We start from the raw sequence: 19,646 nt of genomic DNA on the forward strand, positions 1-19,646 counted from the left end.
GATATTACAGAAAAAGGTTGGAAATAAGAATGAAGCTGACATATGAATTCCACTGGGCTCATGTAAGCAAACGTATGGAGAGAAAATGTGATGTAAATTACAGGAACAGCTGGCATAAGTATATGGTGGACAGAGAATAACGAGTGGCTAATGAAGTGCCACCTGGAACAGAACTTCAGTGACATTTCAGATGTGAACTTCCAGTCCTTCAGCAAAAATTTGGTCCAGTTTTTCTTCCTTGAACACTTTGCATCACCAGAGACAATACTAATGTGGCAACCTGTATATTCCAATGTATATAGACTGATTTTTCCCCAAATATGCATGCATTTTGAATGCAATGAGTCAGACTATCAGTTGTTGAATGGAAAGAATTCTTACAATTCTTAACTGTAGCTGCTTGAGGCCTAAGTTGCCAATTACCTGTGATGTTTACATGAATACAATGATGCTGTTATGTCACTCGGTGGCATCATGTCATCGGTTTTACCAGTAATTGGAAACCTGCAGAAAACTGCTGTGGAGAACGGATGAGACTCGTTGAGCCAGAGTGTGTTCTGAACCACCTTATCTCAAGCCACCTGTCTTGAGCACAACTTAACAACAGCACGGTGTCCAGGGTGAAGCAGAGGCCTCACAGTCCAATACCTCAGTGAAGCACAGATGAGCACCCACATCTCTGTGTGGAGATGTTAGCCTCACTCCCCTTTAACCATGCATAACTGGATAAACTTGGTCCTTTAAGGAGGAGATGATGTGTGATTGTAACATGCTGCAAGCAAGGGTCAGATGGCCTTTATTGCTGCTTCAGGTGCATAGAGGACAAAGTGATGGTGAAGTGTCATGGTTCTCTTCTGCCTTTGATTCAATCACGGGTCTTATAACATCCTGACCAAAGGTAACCAAAACCCTCATTATATCTTATTATATTTTACTACAGTTCCACCTCCACTTCTCCTAAAAATACAAATTTGATATCTGGAATCCTCTGTTTTAGAGGACAGGAGCACAGCCCCTCTTCAGGGACAAGTCAACGGGTTTGATTCTCTCTCCTTCCCAAAGCAGGGATGCCCCTTTGGTAAGATCTGTGTCTCCAACTATATAGAAGCATACCCAGGTGGCTCTAAGCTTAAATATTGGTAAAGTTAAGTTTAGTGCAAAGCTGAATTTGTTAATTTACCTTAAATTGCTAACTAAGGTTAGTTAGTCAGTTGCTAACTTTAGTATATTTAGCGCTGATGCAGTAAGTGCATTTATCAACAGCAATTTCTAATCTGTATTTCTGTTGCTTCAATAAACTGCAAAATTCATGAATCTGTAATCATGAAAGTTCCAAGTATGGTAAAATGTAAAGTGTATCCATCCATAAAATCTAGTCTTCTGAAATTATGATTAATATGCACTATATACACATGACAGAAGTTATAATTGTAAAATGTAACTGTGGTGGTCAATCCTTTCCAAAAGCAGTTCATGTTAGTCCAGGTTTGGCTCTAACGTATTCCCTCAGCAAAACCTACAGACAACACCACACATAGTTAGAGAAATGTAGAATGTTTCTTCTACAGAAACAGTTATACATAAAATCTCCAAACAACCTTCTAACCACATAGAAGAATCAGTGGGCTTCAGGCAGTAAAAACTTTGAAATAATATGAAGCACTTCCTTCTGCACTGAAGAGGTACTAGGCATTAGACATCAATGCATTTCATGTGTTATGTGCATATAGGAAAATGTGCTTTTAAATTAAACACTAGTTACAATAATCAAGTCTGCTACAGAAACAAAAACAACAAAAATCCAAACAAACAAAAACACACAAAACCCCAGACAAACAAAAACCACAACAAACAGTCCCCCAAAATAAAAATAAAAAAATAAAAACCAAAACAAAAAACCAACCAAAACCCAGAAAATGTTCCACAGCTTAACTCAGAGGGGAAAAATGTTCATAGTCACAATCAAATTGCCACAAATGACAGGCTCTTGAGGACTCCATTCCTTAGTTGTTATTTCAAGGGTAATAGATTGACATAACAGAAAAAATGCAGTCCTAATCCTTAAAAGTAGTTCAAACTTCAATTTATTAACCAATAAAAGGTAGAAGTTTTGTACCCATGTCCATCACTTGTTTAGAAAGCTAAAAAGAAAAATGCCATTATCTCTGGGGCAAGTGCTCCCAAACAACTTACGGCCTTCTCAGGTCATATTTGCCATCATCTAGCGGCTCTTTTCCCAGGGAATGCCATAAAGCAGAGATACCAATGATTCGATAAGGTACAAAAACATTTTCTAACTCAAACTCAGCATTTTTTTATTTCTTCAAATAGGGTATTAATTAAGAATAACTAATTCATTCCAGAAGCTCAGTTACTATTTTTCTCATAACAGGTTGTGAAAACATGTACTGAATATTATGAATTCCAAGTATTCTCCAAGTAGAAATCCAGAATCCCTTCAGATACACAATTTTAAAATACCCGAGTGCGAGGTGGGGCATTGTATGTAATGGAAGGGTTAGAATGTATGGACCTCACAGTTGACAATGACACAAGTTGAGAGCCTCTGGGTAAAAATCAAGGTACAAACAAATAATGCAGATATCCCATGTGGGAGTCTACTACAGACCTGATGGTCAGAATGATGCTGCCAACAAATTTTTCTATGAGGAACTAAGGGACACTTCCATGTCAACTGTGCTTGTTCTTATGGGAGAATTCAACCTGCCAGAAATTAACTGGGAGGATCACACTGCTGACACAACCCGGACCAGAAGATTACTAAAAAACCCAGATGACAACTTTATGGAACAGGTCCGTAAGGTTTCCTAAGGTACATAAGAGAGCCAACTTGGAAAGATGCCCTCCTTTGATTTGCTCCTTGTCAACAGAGTGGATCTAATGAGTGACATGGAGATTGGAGACTGTCTTGGCCACAGTAATCATGAAACGATCGAGATAAAATCTCTGCTGACAGGACCAAAAGGGCCAGCAAAATTTCAACTGTGGACATGAGGAGAGCAGACTTCAGACTGGTCAGAGAACTATTAAGTAATGTCCCATGGGAAAATGTTTTTTTAGGTGCAAAACCAGTGATGATCATTTTTTAAATATCACCTTCTAAGGCCACAGGAACAGGCAATTCCTAAATGTCAGAAGTCGAGCAGACAAGGCAGAAGGACAGCTTGGCTGAGCAGGGATCTTCTCTCAGAAATAAGACACAAGAGGAAGATGTATGCCCAATGGAAACAAGGGGAAGTGACATGGGAAGAATTCAGAGATGCTGCTTGCCACTGCAGGGAGAAAATTCATGTGGCCAAAGTTGAAGCTGACCAGAAATGTGGGGGACAATAAAAAGAGTTTTTTCAAATATATTAATGTAAAAAAAGGCAGTGTAGAAATAAAATCAGGATGAGCCACCTAGTTGATTTAGGAAAGCCAGCAAATGCAATCATTTTGGACTTCAGCAAAGCTTTTGATGCTGTCTCTCATAGTATCCTTCTGGACAAAATGTCCAACATACAGCTGAATAACCATGTTACACAATGGGTGAGCAACTCACTCACAGGTCTGGTACAAAGAGTTACAGTGAATGAGGTGGCATCAGGCTGGAGTCCAGTCACTAGTCAGGTTTTGCAGGACTCCATTCTCAGCCCAGTTTTCTTTAACATGTTCATCAACAACTTGGACACAGGACTTGAAGGAATACTAAGTTTGCCAACAACACTAAATCAGGAGGAGCTATTGAAGTCCTCAAGGGCAGAGAGGCCCTGCAGAGAGACCTCAACTAATTAGAGATGCATAATCACCAATAATATGAGCCTCAATAAGGGAAAGTGCCAGACTCTGCAGCTGGGATGGGGCACTCCTGGTTGGGTGTATAGACTAGGGAACAAGAGACTGGAGAGCAGCACTGTGAAAAGAGACCTGGGAATCCTGGTTGATGGCAAGTCAAATATGAGTCAGCAGTGCCCTGGCAGACAGGAGGGCCAACTGTGTCCTGGGGGGCATCAAGCAAAGCATCACCAGCCAGTCAAGGGAAGGGATTGTCCCACTCTGCTCTGCACTGGTGTGGCCACACCTTGAATATTGTGTGCAGTTTTGGGCACCACAATATAAAAGAGACATTAAGCTATTAGAGAATGTCCAAAGGAGGGCCACAAGGATGGTGAAAGAACTGAGGGGAAGCCTGAGGGGAAGCAACTGAGGTCACTTGGTTTGTTCAGCCCAAAGACGAGGAGACTGAGGGGAGACCTCACTGCAGTCTACAACTTCCTCATGAAGGGCAGTGGAGGAGTAGGTACCAACCTCTTCACTCTTGTGACCAGTGACAGGACTTGAGGAAACGGCATGAAGCTGAGTCAGGGTAGGTTTAGGTTGGATATCAGGAAAATGTTTTTCACCCAGAGGGTGGTGGGGTGCTGGAAAAGGCTCCTCCAGGAAGCGGTCACATCACCAAGCCTGCCAGAGTTCAAGAAATGTTTGGACAATGCTCTCAGGCACATGGTGTGATTCTTGGGGTGTCCTGTGCAAGGCCAGGAGCTGGAATCCATGATCCGGATGGGTGCCTTCCAACTTTGTATATTCTATGATTCTATCATATAAAATCTGGGGGATTATTTGGCTATTTTTTTATGTGGTTATTTAGTGGCAGATACTTCCATTCTGCAAGACAGACATTAGAAACAAACTTCCAATTATTTCTCAGTAACTTGGTCACTCCTCACCAGACAAAGGAGGAAACAGACATTCTAATATGCACATTGACAGAAAGCCATTAGAGTAAGAGGGCTTCACACAACTATAACCCAGACAATAAGGCAATATGAGATAAAAGAATGACTCCAGATAGCAATTCACAGAACATGCAATTTCAACATGTATTTGGAAGACCCTGTCTTCTTAATTATGACTTACAAGGTACCATGAAACTGTTGCTGGAAGCAGGAAGGCAGCCAACAGAGAAAGTATTACAGATTTTCTCTGCTAGCTTTCTGTCCTTTTCTAAAGCCCTAAAACCTCCAAAATCACGGAAAGCTTCTCCTCCACTACTTTAGATTTCTGTAAAATCTTTTAAGCTCCCTACATCTCATTTTACCTCTTTTAGTTCACCCACCTTGGCAGTGTTATGAAGCTTAGTGATTTTAGCTATAATTAGGATTGGACAGAAATAACACTCAGACAGCAAAATGTGGTATCACTTTGCTGTTTCTTACAAGGCTGAAATTATTCCAAAGTTGTTACAAGTAAAACTGGAACTTAAGATCACAATAAATGGCATAAGATCTCCCACTTTCTTATATTGTGCCCTAAAGTTCACTATTTGACTGTCAGTATGCGTCTGAAGCTTCCCCAAATTATATTTGTGCCCTGGAGTTCTAGAAATGGTCACAAAACAGAATTTGACTGAAGATTCAGCTGCTTTAAACTCAAAGCGATTGTGTAATTTCTAATAGAGACCATGTATACTCAAAGTACATGAAATAATAAAAGCTAGTACACATTTGAAGGTATTTAATATGCATGTTTAAAATTTAAAAAAAGATAGAGAGGACATCACTCTCGCACTTTCAAATGTTGACTATTTCCTTCTAATACAATTTATGAAGCATAGTAAAAGCATGTAACAACCTGTAAGTTAGCTCAGTGCTTGGGACAGACACAATTCCACCAGATGCTTTACACTAAACTGTTTCACTTTATCAACTTATGCCTCCTCTTTCATTTCAGTTTATTTCCCTCACCTCTGTAGTTAACAACACTGATCATAATACAAACTCAAAAATTTACTTTTAGAAATCTAAGTATAAAAAAACTGTAAACAACAAAATTGTCTTTGTTGAAATTATTCTCAGACCAATTTATACTTGCCACTTACCTGAGTGTCTTTCCACTTGGTAATAAAGCTGTTCTCTATATCCATTTGTTTGACCTGGTCTTCATTTATCTGTTCAAAATGAATAGTTCTTGATCAATAAATAATAAGTATTGTAACAATTACCAATACTGTCAATCATGTTCTTATAGAAGCAGCTATGCAAAATATTCTATCAGTCAGAAATAGCTCTTCATTGATGAGACTCATTATAAACTTTATAAAATAAATTTTAAACCAGAGAGGAATCCATGAAAAACTGCCAAACAATGCTATAGTGGCACAGTAAACTCTAAATCAAAATGCCAAATAGGAATTGCTATACCGTTGGATTGAAGATTCTTTCTAGACCAAAGCAACAAAACATATTGCAATCACAGATCAGAGACTAAACACACAAAATCCTTCCATGCTTCAGTTCTGATCAGGCCCATAAAATTTTATTAGAAGTATTATTTTTACTAGTCATAATCATAACATTTTCTTAAATTTAATAAGCTGTTGATGGCAAGAAGAATGTGCACCATTTTGGAAAACAGTAGCTCACAACATCCCATAAATAGTCTTTCCTACAGAGATTAAGCTAGCTGGGCAAATAAAATTTAAAGCAGGTCAAGAAAAAGATCCACTGAATTAAGAGTTCAAAAACCCTGCAAATCCTCAGATCATTTAACCAATAGCAAGATCATTTTAAAGAAGTTTCTATATTTTAGTATTTCTAACAACTGAGCAATTAGGATACTTTTACATAAAGATACCTACATGAAAAAGTTGCACATAATTTTTAATTAGATCTTCAATTACATTGACTTCTTCAGTAGTTTGGCCTTTAGTTTGAAATAAGCATGAGGAAAACACCATGGCTAAATTTTGAGGGTTCATATGATTAATTTCAGAACACTTCTGCACCCTGTCAAAGAAAAAATAAACATATTTAGAAGGTTTCATTGTTCCTTTAATTATCTGAGGCTGCTTACAGAATACGGAATTAATTTCAAAAAGAATAGCTCCCTTAAACAAAATGAAAACATGTACTATTATTTATTTATTTTATATTTCTTTATATTCTTTATCTTTCATTACAGAAATGAAAACTCCCTAACTGCATTTCAAGTGATAACAAAATTATTTAGAGTTAAAAAGAATAAAACCAGAATGGAATAGCTGCGTTAGAAAGAACCTACAACAATCATCTAGTCCAACTCCTTGATCACTTAAGGACTGACCAAAACTTAAAGCATGTTGCTGAGGGCACTGTCCAAACACCTGATAAACACTAAGAGGGTTGGGGCATTGGCCATCCCTTTAAGAAGCCTGTTAAAGTGTTTGGCCACCTTCTCAGTAAAGAAATGCCTCCTAGTGACAAGTATGAACCTCTCTGGATGCAGCTTTGACCCATTCCCATGCACACTATTACTGGATATGAGGGAGAAGAGATCAGCACTTCGCTCTCCACTTCTCCTCTTCAGTAAGAAGTACAGAGCAACGAGGTCACCCCCAGCCTCCTTTTTACCTAACTAGAGAAGCCCAAAGTCCTCAGGCGATCCCCATATGCCATTCCTTCCAGCCCTTTCACCAGTTTTGTTGCCTTCCCCGGAAACATTCAAAGAACTGAACATCCTTAAATTGTAGACTGCAGAACTGCACACAGTACTCAGGTGAGGCCACACCAATGCTAAATACAGTTTCACTATATTATGCAAAGAAGTATATCCTAGAAACTTATGATCTAAGATCAAACAAAATGAGGAAAGAAATTAGATTCCTATACTTATGGTAAAGTGTGCATATCCGTTCTGTTGTCTATATAATGTCTCCTCTTTTCGAGGCAAACACTTTAAAGCAAAGCAGAATTTTTGCTGTTATACACATGAATTCAAACTAGTTTTAGAACAGATGCAACAGCATATTAATATCTCCACACTGGATATGCTTAGAAATATCTTTAAACATAATACATACTATAATCTTTTTCCCAATAATGGTACCAAATAATTTCATAATAATATAGTTTTTAAATGACATCTGCTATGTACCTAGCTATGTAACTTAACTTTCGAATACAACATCCTGTAAAGAGAATTTTCTACACATTCTCTACTCACTACAATTTACCAGAAGTATAATTTGACTTCACAGAATCATAGAATCATAGAACAGATTGGGTTGGAAAAGACCTCCAAGATCATCAAGTCCAACCCTTGATCCAACTCCAATTACTATATCATGGCAGTAAGGGCCATGTCCAATCTCTTTTTAAAAACCTCCAGGGATGGTGAATCCACCACCTCTCTGGGCAGGCCGTTCCAATGCCTGATTACTCTCTCTGTAAAGAATTTCTTCCTAACATCTAACCTAAACTTCCCCTGGCAGAGCTTGAGCCCATGTCTCCTTGTCCTGTTGTTGGTTGCCTGGGAGAAGAGACCAACCCCCACCTGGCTATAACTTCCCTTCAGGTAGTTGAAGAGAGTGATGAGGTCACCTCTAAGCCTTCTCTTCTCTAGACTAAACAACCCCAGCTCCCTCAGCCTCTCCTCACAGGACTTGTGCTCAAGTCCCTTCACCAGCCTGGTTGCTCTTCTCTGGACCCACTCCAGCACCTCAATATCCTTCCTGAACTGAGGGGCCCAGAGCTGAACACAATACTCAAGGTGTGGCCTCACCAGTGCTGAGTACAGGGGAAGGATCACTGCCCTGCTCCTGCTGGCCACACTGTTCTTGATGCAGGCCAGGATGCCATTGGCCTTCTTGGCCACCTGGGCACACTGCTGGCTCATGTTCAGCTTCCTGTCGATCAGCACCCCCAGGTCCCTTTCCACCTGACTTGTTCAATAGATGATATAATACACTATAGACTAGTAATATTAACCATGACACCATAGAGCCACCCAATCACATAATTTTTATATATTTCCTGGCCCTTATTTGATCTAGGAATAAGACATGACCTTCAGTGCTTAAACAAGTTTGTATTTCAGATATTCACTACCACTATCTATCTTGTAAAATGAAGCACTGATGAAAAACAGAAAGGGTAGGCAATTCTCAAAGTTATTATGGGTAAAAAGATTGTAGAGAAGGACATTTTCACTGAAAAAAACCTTTTAATTTCAAGAACCATTTGCAACAATTCTCTGGAAGACTAGTTGACTGGAGTAAAATGAGATTGTATTAAAAAGCTACATCAAAAATTACCCTACTTGGACACATACACTGGCAGCCCTCTCTCCCTGTAAGGCTGTTCTAATTCATTAATTTTTATAGATACCTACTGCTAAACTTACAACCAAAGAAAAAACACATTATCAATTAAAGGGATTCAAATGTAATTAATTGTCGCAAGTAGGTAAGCTTTTGTGATTACTGGTTAATGAAACAAGCCACATTCCATACAGGGTAGAGTTATACTGAGAACACATTACAAGAATTTCTCTACTACAATGCATCATTTGCAATGACCTGTAAAGATGTTCAATTAAAGCAGCCAAAGTTGCTCTATTGACTGGTGGAAGCGAATGAATAAAAGCTCCATACTTCCTCACACGTTCCTTTTCATTCTGTGTATCTGCCAGAAAATAATAATCATTGAGCATTAACAACAAAATAACAATGCACACCAAAACCCAACAGCAGTTCTCATTAACTATAACATCATCATCTAGTCCTTTAAAATTACTATTTACCCAACCAACCTCTACTTCATAAAGGCAGTGTTGACAATCTACTATTAAAAATGTCCATTATTTTACAACAGTTCAGGGAAACAGCAACAAAGAGAGACAGTTCTATATTCAAGCACCGTTTGCTACAGTTTAAGACTAAAACCCAGAATAGGAATTGCTTTTCCTCTCAAAGCATATTTAATCTGTAGCTTGTGCATGTACATGTGTGAATGGATCTGTGTATGCACAAGGGTAAACATACTTCTAAGAGTTCCCAGAAATGAGAAAGGAAAGCACCTTTTCATATTTTAAATTTTTACTGGAAAAGCAGCTCAAGGTCCAAACTAGTTTAAAGACCAATTACACAAGACTGATAAGAGGAGAGCAAAGGGGAGGGGTTGGTGAATAAGTTATGCAAAACTACACATAGCTGAAGAACGGCACAGCCGATCTTTATTCCAGCCTTGAGAATGACAATATCTGAGACACAGCCACAGCTCTCAAGTCTGCCTCCCTGTACTGCAGAGATAATACAGAGCATACTCCTCCCCAGGACATAAGCAAAGCAAAGTTAATCTCTTCCATCTCATCTTTTCCAGTTTATTGCTAGTGCTGTCCACTAACTACTGCACTATGTTCTGATTTCTTTGGTAATTAGAAGAAAAAATAAAAAACAAAACATCACTTCAAAGGTCTTCTACTCTGTCTTCCTAAGTGTTTTAGTCTTCACACAAGTACTTTCAGTATCACAGGATTCTCCGCTGTAAAGCTGAAGCAGAATTTTAGCCCCATGTGCCTATCAGGAAGTGGAATCACTACAACATCATTAAAAAAACATTATCTTTAATCTAAACTACCACAGATTTTTCTGATTTCTGATGAGATGAATCTTGTGGTAAGTAAATAAATTCTTAATAGTCTTTCCTCCAGTTTGCTCAAATTGAGGTTAAACGTCAAAATGTGTAATATTGATAATACTTGAACTTCCTGAACTTCTAGTGGTTCATAATAAAGCAATCTCCACGTCTGAACTTAAACAAAATCAGGAAGGAATATGTTTCTTTTTAAAAGACAAAACTCACCACACAGTAAATATACCTATATGTTTCCTCTGCATTCATGTAGAAATTAATGTTCTATCTTAGCTTTTCCTATGCATCTCTTATTTCTATGCATCAACTGAAATTTTATAGCACAGTTTCACAGGGAAACCATTTGTTTCTTGCAGTTTGTAAATACTACAATACGGAAACAAATAGAACTACCAGTTATTTTGAAAGAACAATATAAAAATCATCACCATTTATGCAATGAGTAACTGAATAATGTATTACTAATCTCATAGTTCTGCTTCTAACCATACAGAGACACACATTGTCATGTTTTAAATACATCACAATTTTCGGTAACAGGAAGTTACTTATATTTTCTTTCAAATTACTTTTTACCAACTTTACATTGTTAATATGTTTGTTTGAATGTTCATAAAAAATATAGGAAAAATTTAGGCAGCAAGACTATCATTTAACTATCATGCAGATAATAACATCAATATTTTGCCATTTTTAACTACATAACGGTCAAAAGAGAGAGTGCATGCTTTTCTCCTACTCTAACATGTCTATTTCTTGAATTTTACCTGAAATGTTTCTATAACATGTAAATCATCACTTTTTCCTTTGGCTGATTCAACTCTGACATAGCACAATATTGGTCTACTGTTTACAACATATTGTTAGGTAAACACTGCTGTTTGTTATTTTGTTTAACTTAAAGGCAATAAAATTACCTCAGATTGACATAAGTCTGTTCCAGCCACAAGCTAAATATTTTTTTCCTCACTACAATTATTGGGCTGATTATCAAATAGTATAGTTGACACAGGTCAAGTCACTAACAACCCCCTGACATTTGATATTGGAATTGTATATACCACCTTTCTTTGTATTGAATGTTACTGAATACATTACCTAACGCAGAGATCCAGAATGGGTAAAGTTCTTTAGTGAGAAGTGCATCATCTATTTGAGAAAGAAAACTTTTCAGTACATCAGTAACATCTTCAAGCTGATGTTTTCCTGCTCTTAGTTTAACACTCCTTGCATCTTTTTTGAAGCTTTCCAGCAATTCAGCCACATTGGAAGAGTCACCGTTCTTAAGGTAGATCTGCTTACTACCTAAACCTAAGGTGCAGAAATACAGGATAGAAAAATAAGTGAATGTAAAATCAAATATTCTCTTAAAAATTCTAAACTTCATTATGTGAAAAGCATATGTGGCTGCCAAACATATTGTACTTCCTACCAAAATTACTCTGACCTTTTGTGCGTACTTACTTTATTAGTAAAAACACTACCAAGTCTGTTTACACCCAACTAGATCTCTTTGCAAAAATACATATCATAATATTAAGCAAGCCTGAGATCACAATTTCAAGAGTACTTCTGAGAAAATTCAAATCCCCAAATATCCTCAGGACTTCCTAAAACAGTACTTTGAAAAGGTACAGTAAAGAAAAGAAGTTTTGATTATTGGTATTCTATTACACATAAAACACAGTTGCTTTCATGAGCAAAATTCCCATTATTTTATTACCCTATTGATGAACTCAGCTTAGGACTCAAAAGTATTATTGCATTCATCCAACCTGCAACATTTTATTCATTAAAGACTCGAGATTAGTAGAAAGTATTCATTTTTTCTGATCTTTCTCACTTTCTGGAAGACATCAGGCCGCCACTGTTCTTGTATTTAACAACTAAAACCACTGAAGTCAACTTAAAGGAAAATTTATAGTCTAAAACAAAGTCAAGACTACCCTCAATCATTGCATATGAGAGTAGTCTAAACATTTGAATTTTAAACCTTGTGTAAGTTTTTCATAGATGTGCAGTCTTATTTCTCTTTGTTGAGGTGTTTCTGCATTCACATTTCTTGAAAGAGAACAGTACTTTACATAAAATCCTGCTTTCCTTATGTACCTCTCAAATTAAGTACTCTGTCAAAACCTATGAAATCATGTCTTATGTTCTTAGAATCTGCCTTTCTTGTAATGCCCACAAGCACTTCCATTTGATATTGCCTTTGCGTGGTTACTGTCAGGAACAGGCATGGAACCTGATAGCATCTGTCTTCTGTGGACTACAACTAAAGACAAAACCTTTACAATGGTGACAAAAAAAAAAGATGGATATATGCAAGTAATGCATACAAATAATTCCTTCAGCTTTCAAGTGAGCAGTTAAACACCCAATAATGCTAATCCTGAAAAAACATATTTTCAATAAAGATCTGACTTATTTAAGTCAGGAAATTGAATTTTAATTTAGAATATACAAATTGTTCTAAGGGGCAGACATAACTGCCCTGCTTTAACAACATGTCAGTGCATGAAATGGTGTAAACTACACTTAAAATAACTCCTATTATTAATGATTACAAAATAATTTAACAAAAACATTTTTCTTAGTTTTAGGCAATAGTTGTAACCCCAATACAACTACTTAGCATAATGCAGTGTTGCCATATTCAGAGGCTATTTAGTTAAACTTCAACTGCTCAAATATAATTTAGGTGCTCTCATAATGACAGAGGTTACAGACACATTTATCCCAAAGACAGACTGGTACAGGGTTGATATGTATTTAGCATTTCAGAAGAAAACTGATGAATTTACAGTAGTAAAAGGACAAGAACATCATCTGCATATGACCTAATGCTATGGAAAGTTATGCTGGCAAAATTTACTTAAACAAATGGTAACTGACTATACATCCATAGGATGAAGAAACACTGAAAAACCAGCAGTCTAATACTGAACTCAACTCCATGGTTAATACCAGTTTCCCAGAAGATGTGCCGACCAGTTCCAGCCATGTTTTTCCTGGTTCAAAGAGCTTATTTTCATTTCTGACATCAGACCCCAAGGCTGAGTTACATAAGGTAAAGAAGGCAATATTTAAAATAGGAAGGTGTTTATAAAGAGAACCTACCAAGCTGTATTTCCCCAAACTGCCTGTTTTCAGATGTGAGGTAGTGTCAAATCAAATCAAATCAAATCAAATCAAAGAGTGTCAAGGCTAAAGAGGGGCATGGTTTTACTTTAAGTAATAAATAAACTCATTCAATGAGATCTGATACTGGGGGGGCTTAGGTAATACACAAATGATCTTAGGTTGAATAAAATCCACTATACTTACCATACTGTGTAACAAATGCTATACAGCTGTTCACTATAATAGGAACATCATTTTTGCTGAGCTGCTGATCTTGTAATGCATTACCATCTGTACCTGCTGCTTTTTCAATTGCAGTATACCAGACCATGAAATCCAGTTTTGTATGGCCATGGATGTATAGCGTTCTGAAAAGTATTTTGAACGTGGGAAAGAAATAATAATTAAAAAACTGTTATTGTACTACAGCAACAAAACAGATGTCCAGGGGAAAAAAAAAGTACTTGAAGTAAGACATCAAGGCACATTGCACCACATAAAGCTGTGACGGTGGTCTATTGTTACAGCTTTTTTTTCTCCCAGTTACGTTCATACTAGCACTGTCACAATAAGTAAAAAAAGATCCACAAACACTGCCACAAGCCTTTGAAAGAACCTGCCAACATTTTAATTACTCTTCTTCAGTCTTGCTCCTACACTCTGCATTCATATGTCCAAGTCACAGTTAAGCAGGAAACAGATTTAGAGAACTGTCAATATTGCAAAAGCTTTCCCTCTTTTCTATTCACACCCCTACACACCACACACACCCACCGTTCCTCCTCTTCTGTAGGGTAGCTGAGACATACTGAACTTCCCTCCTACACAAGTATCAAAACTATCACCCTCAGGACAACACAGAACTAAGGAACATGTATGAAAAAGGTAAGAGTTCAGGCGGAATAACTTAATGCAACACTTTACCTGTCTGTCTCAAAGCACAACCTGTTCTGATTCTTTCATTTAAACATGCTATAGTAATCTGCTCTGCTCCCCTCTGACAGGCTAGGTTCTAAGAGAAAATAATAAAATGGAAAAGTTTGAGAGTGTATGTCCGTCCATACGCACGTATGTAATAAACAACTTTTTAAAGTGTTAAAATAGCAAGCAAGCTTTTCTACATATATGTTCTTAGTCTTCCATAAAAGAAATGTCAGGGATCAGTTTTCTGTAACGACAGCTTATTTGCTGATGACAAAAAGTTAAAATGTTCTATTGAACTTCTATGAAAAAACATTAATCAAAACAGAAACAAACATTCATTTTGATTATTTCACTTAGAAAAGAAAAACCTCAAGTATTTTATATAATGAGGGATTATATGATTATTTTTTATTTTAATTAGCATCTTTCAATTTTGTTTTTATAAATGTTTTCATTCTAGTATTCCTATCTCTGTAGGAAGTGAGGATGTAGTCAATGTGCTACATGCACAGACACAGGATCCACTATATACAGACAGAGACATTCAACAGCACAGGACATAACTCTAAAATATTTCATCTTACTGAAGTCCCTTTTTAAGAAGTCTTGCCTTCATGACTGCTTGAGTCACGTTAACCATGTTAACTACATGCCTGGGTATTAGAAACACAGTCTCTCTCTTCCACTAGGAAAAAACCCCAATACATTGCATAAAGCTGTCATATTTTCGCACCAAAATGAGTGTGCCTAATTCAATGTTTTCAACCTTTTTCTTAAGACCTGTCAGAACAGGTAGTTCTCAATCAACGGCTTCCAAAGAACACATCACTCTAATGTTCTCTAGTATTGCTGCCATACATTTAGGAAAGTAAAAAGTTTGAACTGAGCAGAAAAAAGTTTGACAGTGTATGAGACTCTACTGCTTTAGTATTTTTATTCACAGACCAGAAGAGGTTAGGACTATAATTTATAAAAGATTTATGGTGTTTCCCAACACAAGAGAGGCACACATATATGCATATTACAGTGTTTTTATTTTCCCTGCAGAACAGTAGGATTCATATTATGGTATTATGCAAAAGGATAAATGGAAGTCTCAACAGATTATTTTTTGTTATCTAAAGCATTATGATATATACAGGAAGCAGTATAGTGTAAAGTGAAAATATTATTACTGCTAAACAAGAAAAGGGCAACTCTTCTGCATATAAATGAATTGATGCCACAGGAGGAGAGAGAAAATACAGTATTGAACTTCAAAGGTCATATAAACTTATCGGTATTTTTCAAAGAGACACTAAAGTCTAAATCACAATCCTGTCAATCAACTGTTGTGATATATGAATTACCTAAGCTATGTGAAAAACATCACCTTGTATTCCATGGATCTTTCCATCTTCCTCTCAATGCATCACATTAGTAAAAACATATCAGTACTACCAAGATGATTTTCTCTAAATTTTCTAAAATTCTAAAATTTCAGAAGCTGTTGAGTTAAATTCAAATTACGAAGGAAGAGGTTATTTAATAATTAACAAAGAAAATGTGGTATTTGTTTAAGTAGCAGTCCTATAGGACCAACACAGACAGAAAAGAGAAGTTGCTCGTAAAAAATAGAAACAAGAAAAATCTTGCTGCTATCAACCTGGATGTTGATAGAAGGCAACTAATTATTTTTCCAAAAATTAACTTTGTCCAGTCAAAAATCTCCAGAGTGGTCACATAAAAAAGTAAGATAAATAAGAGATGCAATTTCACTACAATACCATAGAAGTGAAGATGGGAGAAAAGGAAATGAAACCAGTGCCAGATACAGTTCAAAACAGTCAATTTCCCATAGAAGTGGCTTAGAAAGCTCATCTCAAACCTCAGTAATTTTTGGCTGAGGAAGAACACACTTAGGATAAATTTAAATCATAAAAACATACAACAATTTACAAATAAAAAGTTTAAATCTTTCCTTCTAACTTGATTTCTTTCGGACAAACTTAACAACATTATTTTTATTGTTTTCCTAACTGGAAATGATTTCTTGACCTCCATGAATCTCGAAGGAATTAAAAGAAAAGAGGAAATAATTACCACCAGATGAGTAGAACTTTCCTCAAAGCACAGAAGAAGTCTCCTACAGAACTTCATGAAGCAATGGAGACACCACTGCAGATTTGGCTTCTTTTTCATGTCAATTCATCATCTCTTTCACACAGTTTTCAGACAGCAGTAACAATAAGTAAAAGCATTTCTCACTGAACTAATTGTCATTATCAAAATATAAAGTTATATTAAATCCAGGGTTTCAGACTAAGCATTAACACTGGTTGAAATGTAGTGATGTCCTGTGAGGCACAAAACTGAGGAATTTAATAGGCTTATAGAAATAACATGTTTGAAAGAATTTGTTCTGCAAGGTTTACAAAGATCTATCATGCAGACTACCAACTATTTTGCACAGACTCTGAACTGAAATGCATTCCTTCAATATAAATTCAGTGCCTTCCATAGTATGTTTACATATATGCTACTTTTCCAGTTCAAAAAATAACAAATATTTAGTGATAGTGGTTACATGGTGAATAATGACAGTTTTTGCTATATTTGTGAAGCACATACAACCCACACCCAAGAAATTAATAATTTAAGTACTTGATCAAACAAGAAGGCCTGCCAAGGTAGATTTCTGCCTTAGTGAATTGAGAGAATTGAATTGGCACAAATTACTGCAGCAGTGCACAATCACCTAGTCTCAACATTAAGGAAGCTACTGTTACCTGTTCAACTTTATTGTTGACTACCTTCTGCACCAGCAGTCAGCCAAACAATGTACATGACTACACTTCACCCACAGCAGTGCAAGGCTTATCTTTAACCCATCTTGTAAAGTCCACTAGCTTTAGCTATGTCTGTATGCTTTGCTGCACAACACTGCAAAGCAGTGGTACTAAATGATTTTGGGTAAGGTTTTGGGGAGGAAGAGTTAGAAACCAACAGCAGCACAGCTTAGTGCCCTCTGGCAATTTTCAAGTGCTTCTAACAACTTACTTATCTGAAAACAGAAGTACTAAGAAGATACAGATCACTATGAAATTATACTGGAAAATAAAATTGCAGCTAAAGCATGGAAAGTCCACTAATAGTTACTGTTACATGTAAAGAAGGTCAGTAATATTTCTTTGAAGGATATTGAGCTTATATCCAGCACATCATACTGGAAGCACAAGCCTTTCCATCTGAGTCTTACGTTTAGACTAATCCCGGATTCTAGAATGTTGTGCCCATAGCTGCATTTTATGAGAAAAATTACTGGTATCATCAAAGGGTTAAGAAAGTATTGTAATTAACGAACCATCACCATAAAGAAATTGTGCCAGTATGTAGGGAAGGTTTATTACCCATAATAAGAAAGAGCTAACTACAAGAGAAGCATAACAGGGGAAAAAAAGCACCATCTGGATTACAGTATGATCTGAAAACATTCACTGACATCTAAGAGAGAACTTAAATTATTACAGAAAAAAAATAGGAAGTAATTGAAACTGAATTGTCTGCACAACTGTGTTTCCTTAAAGTGTAGATTTTACAATATTATATATATACATAAAATATATTTAAAAACTACTGCATACAGCTGTTTTCAACAGTTTTCCTCTCTTCAGTGTTCAAATTTCTCTGTTGTCCTATGTCAAAGTACACAGGAGTAGCTGTTTCACCTATCTACTAAGCAACTTCTGTTTGGATGGCAACAAGTATCTCTAATCACTTCAAGCCTTTTAAAAATATGGAGGAGAGATCAAGGCAAACAAAATACAAACTGAATATGGAGCAAATAAGAGGACAACTCTACATGACCAAGAGAAGCATCAAACATATAAATCTGGAAAATCAAAGGAGAGAGAAAGCCATGCCACACATTCCAGCCTCAGATAGAGTGAGTTCCCATTGGGAACAACTGTTTTTTTTTCTTTCCCTCCTTTTTCCCCTTTCCCAGTGAGGGGGAGGGAAGACCTCCATTTTCAGCTTCTCCAGCACATCCAGGGGTGCCCCATGTGGCGACCACCAGTGATCCAACAGTGCTCCCTGCTGACTGGGGTTAGAATTATGCCAAAGGGCGCTAACTGAACTGTTTACCTTTTTTTGTTTGTTTGTTATGAAGGGGATTATTTTTGCATATAGGATTATTGTTTGGTTGTTTTATTTGTGTTCTTTCGTTGTTCTGCCAATACACATATTTCTTTTAATAAAGGGCTGTTATTTTTTCCTTTTTCCACACTTTCTCAATTGGAGCCGTTTAATTTCAGATTTACAATTGCTTAGAGAGAGGAGTTTGGGTCTTCCTCATAACTCATCTTCAGCAAAACACTTGTGTCTCATTAAACTGGGACAGCTATATAGAGTCTCTTCCAAGTGATCAATCTGGGCCAAAGTTAATATTAGAGAAGCACTGATAAAAAATGACAGACAAAACATGAAAACTAGAAACTGTGATGTTTCATTTAGTTGATGCTGATGATGTCTCATAGGTATGAATTACTTTATCTAGAGTTTCAAAGGGCACAAGGAGGATTGCTGGCTTTGCTTCCATTTGCAGTAATTGAGTCTAAAGACAAAGGTGATTTTATACTTAATCATTTTACACACGCACACATTAAATTGCTTATCACTTCAAGATGCAATCTCATTCAACTGCATTGAACACCTGGATACTTTTAGAGTAATATCCTAAGCAAGAATCACTAAGCCAAAGCTTACATACCCATATGGCTTTTAATGGTTAAGATAATGTGAACACTATGCATTTAAATTATTCATAGCAGACTTCAGTGAAGAAAAATTAATCATATTTATGTCCACCATTAATCAGCCAGTGCCCCTGGTGAAATTATTTTCAAATAGTTCCGAATTTCCATTAAATCATTAAAGCAGTTCAGGGAAAACCTACCCTTACTTGACAGAAATATTATAATTAAATAAATAATAAATGCTGACTTGGAGTTAAGAGTTTTGCTCAGTACGAATACCCATGAAATTAGATGCAAAGTTTAGATACATCTATTGAACTATACCTTGAACAGGATACCTCTGATTCACTGGTTGGTGTATGCCTCTTTGGAAAAAAAACCCCAACCCCCAAAACAAAACAAAAAACCTAACCAAAGAAAAACCAAAACAAACAAAACATCAAACAAACAAGCA

The 19,646-nt window shown here is 36.6% G+C and overlaps 1 protein-coding gene across 1 annotated transcript in view; it reads right to left on the minus strand.

Annotated features, from left to right (window-relative positions):
* The window catches only part of ARAP2 (ArfGAP with RhoGAP domain, ankyrin repeat and PH domain 2), a 121,192-nt gene that overhangs the window by 28,420 nt on the left and 73,126 nt on the right, over window positions 1–19,646 (minus strand). Inside the window, exons 20-24 of the mRNA XM_050338557.1 lie at window positions 13,737–13,900; window positions 11,508–11,720; window positions 9,335–9,440; window positions 6,638–6,785; window positions 5,879–5,947 (exon numbers count right to left, since the gene is read on the minus strand). Coding sequence (XP_050194514.1) covers window positions 5,879–5,947; window positions 6,638–6,785; window positions 9,335–9,440; window positions 11,508–11,720; window positions 13,737–13,900 — 700 coding nt within the window. The remainder of the gene's footprint in view (window positions 1–5,878; window positions 5,948–6,637; window positions 6,786–9,334; window positions 9,441–11,507; window positions 11,721–13,736; window positions 13,901–19,646) is intronic.

Source organism: Myiozetetes cayanensis, unplaced genomic scaffold (genome assembly GCF_022539395.1).
Source record: "Myiozetetes cayanensis isolate MyiCay16 unplaced genomic scaffold, myiCay2020 scf7, whole genome shotgun sequence".
Classification (NCBI taxonomy): Eukaryota; Metazoa; Chordata; class Aves; order Passeriformes; family Tyrannidae; genus Myiozetetes; species Myiozetetes cayanensis.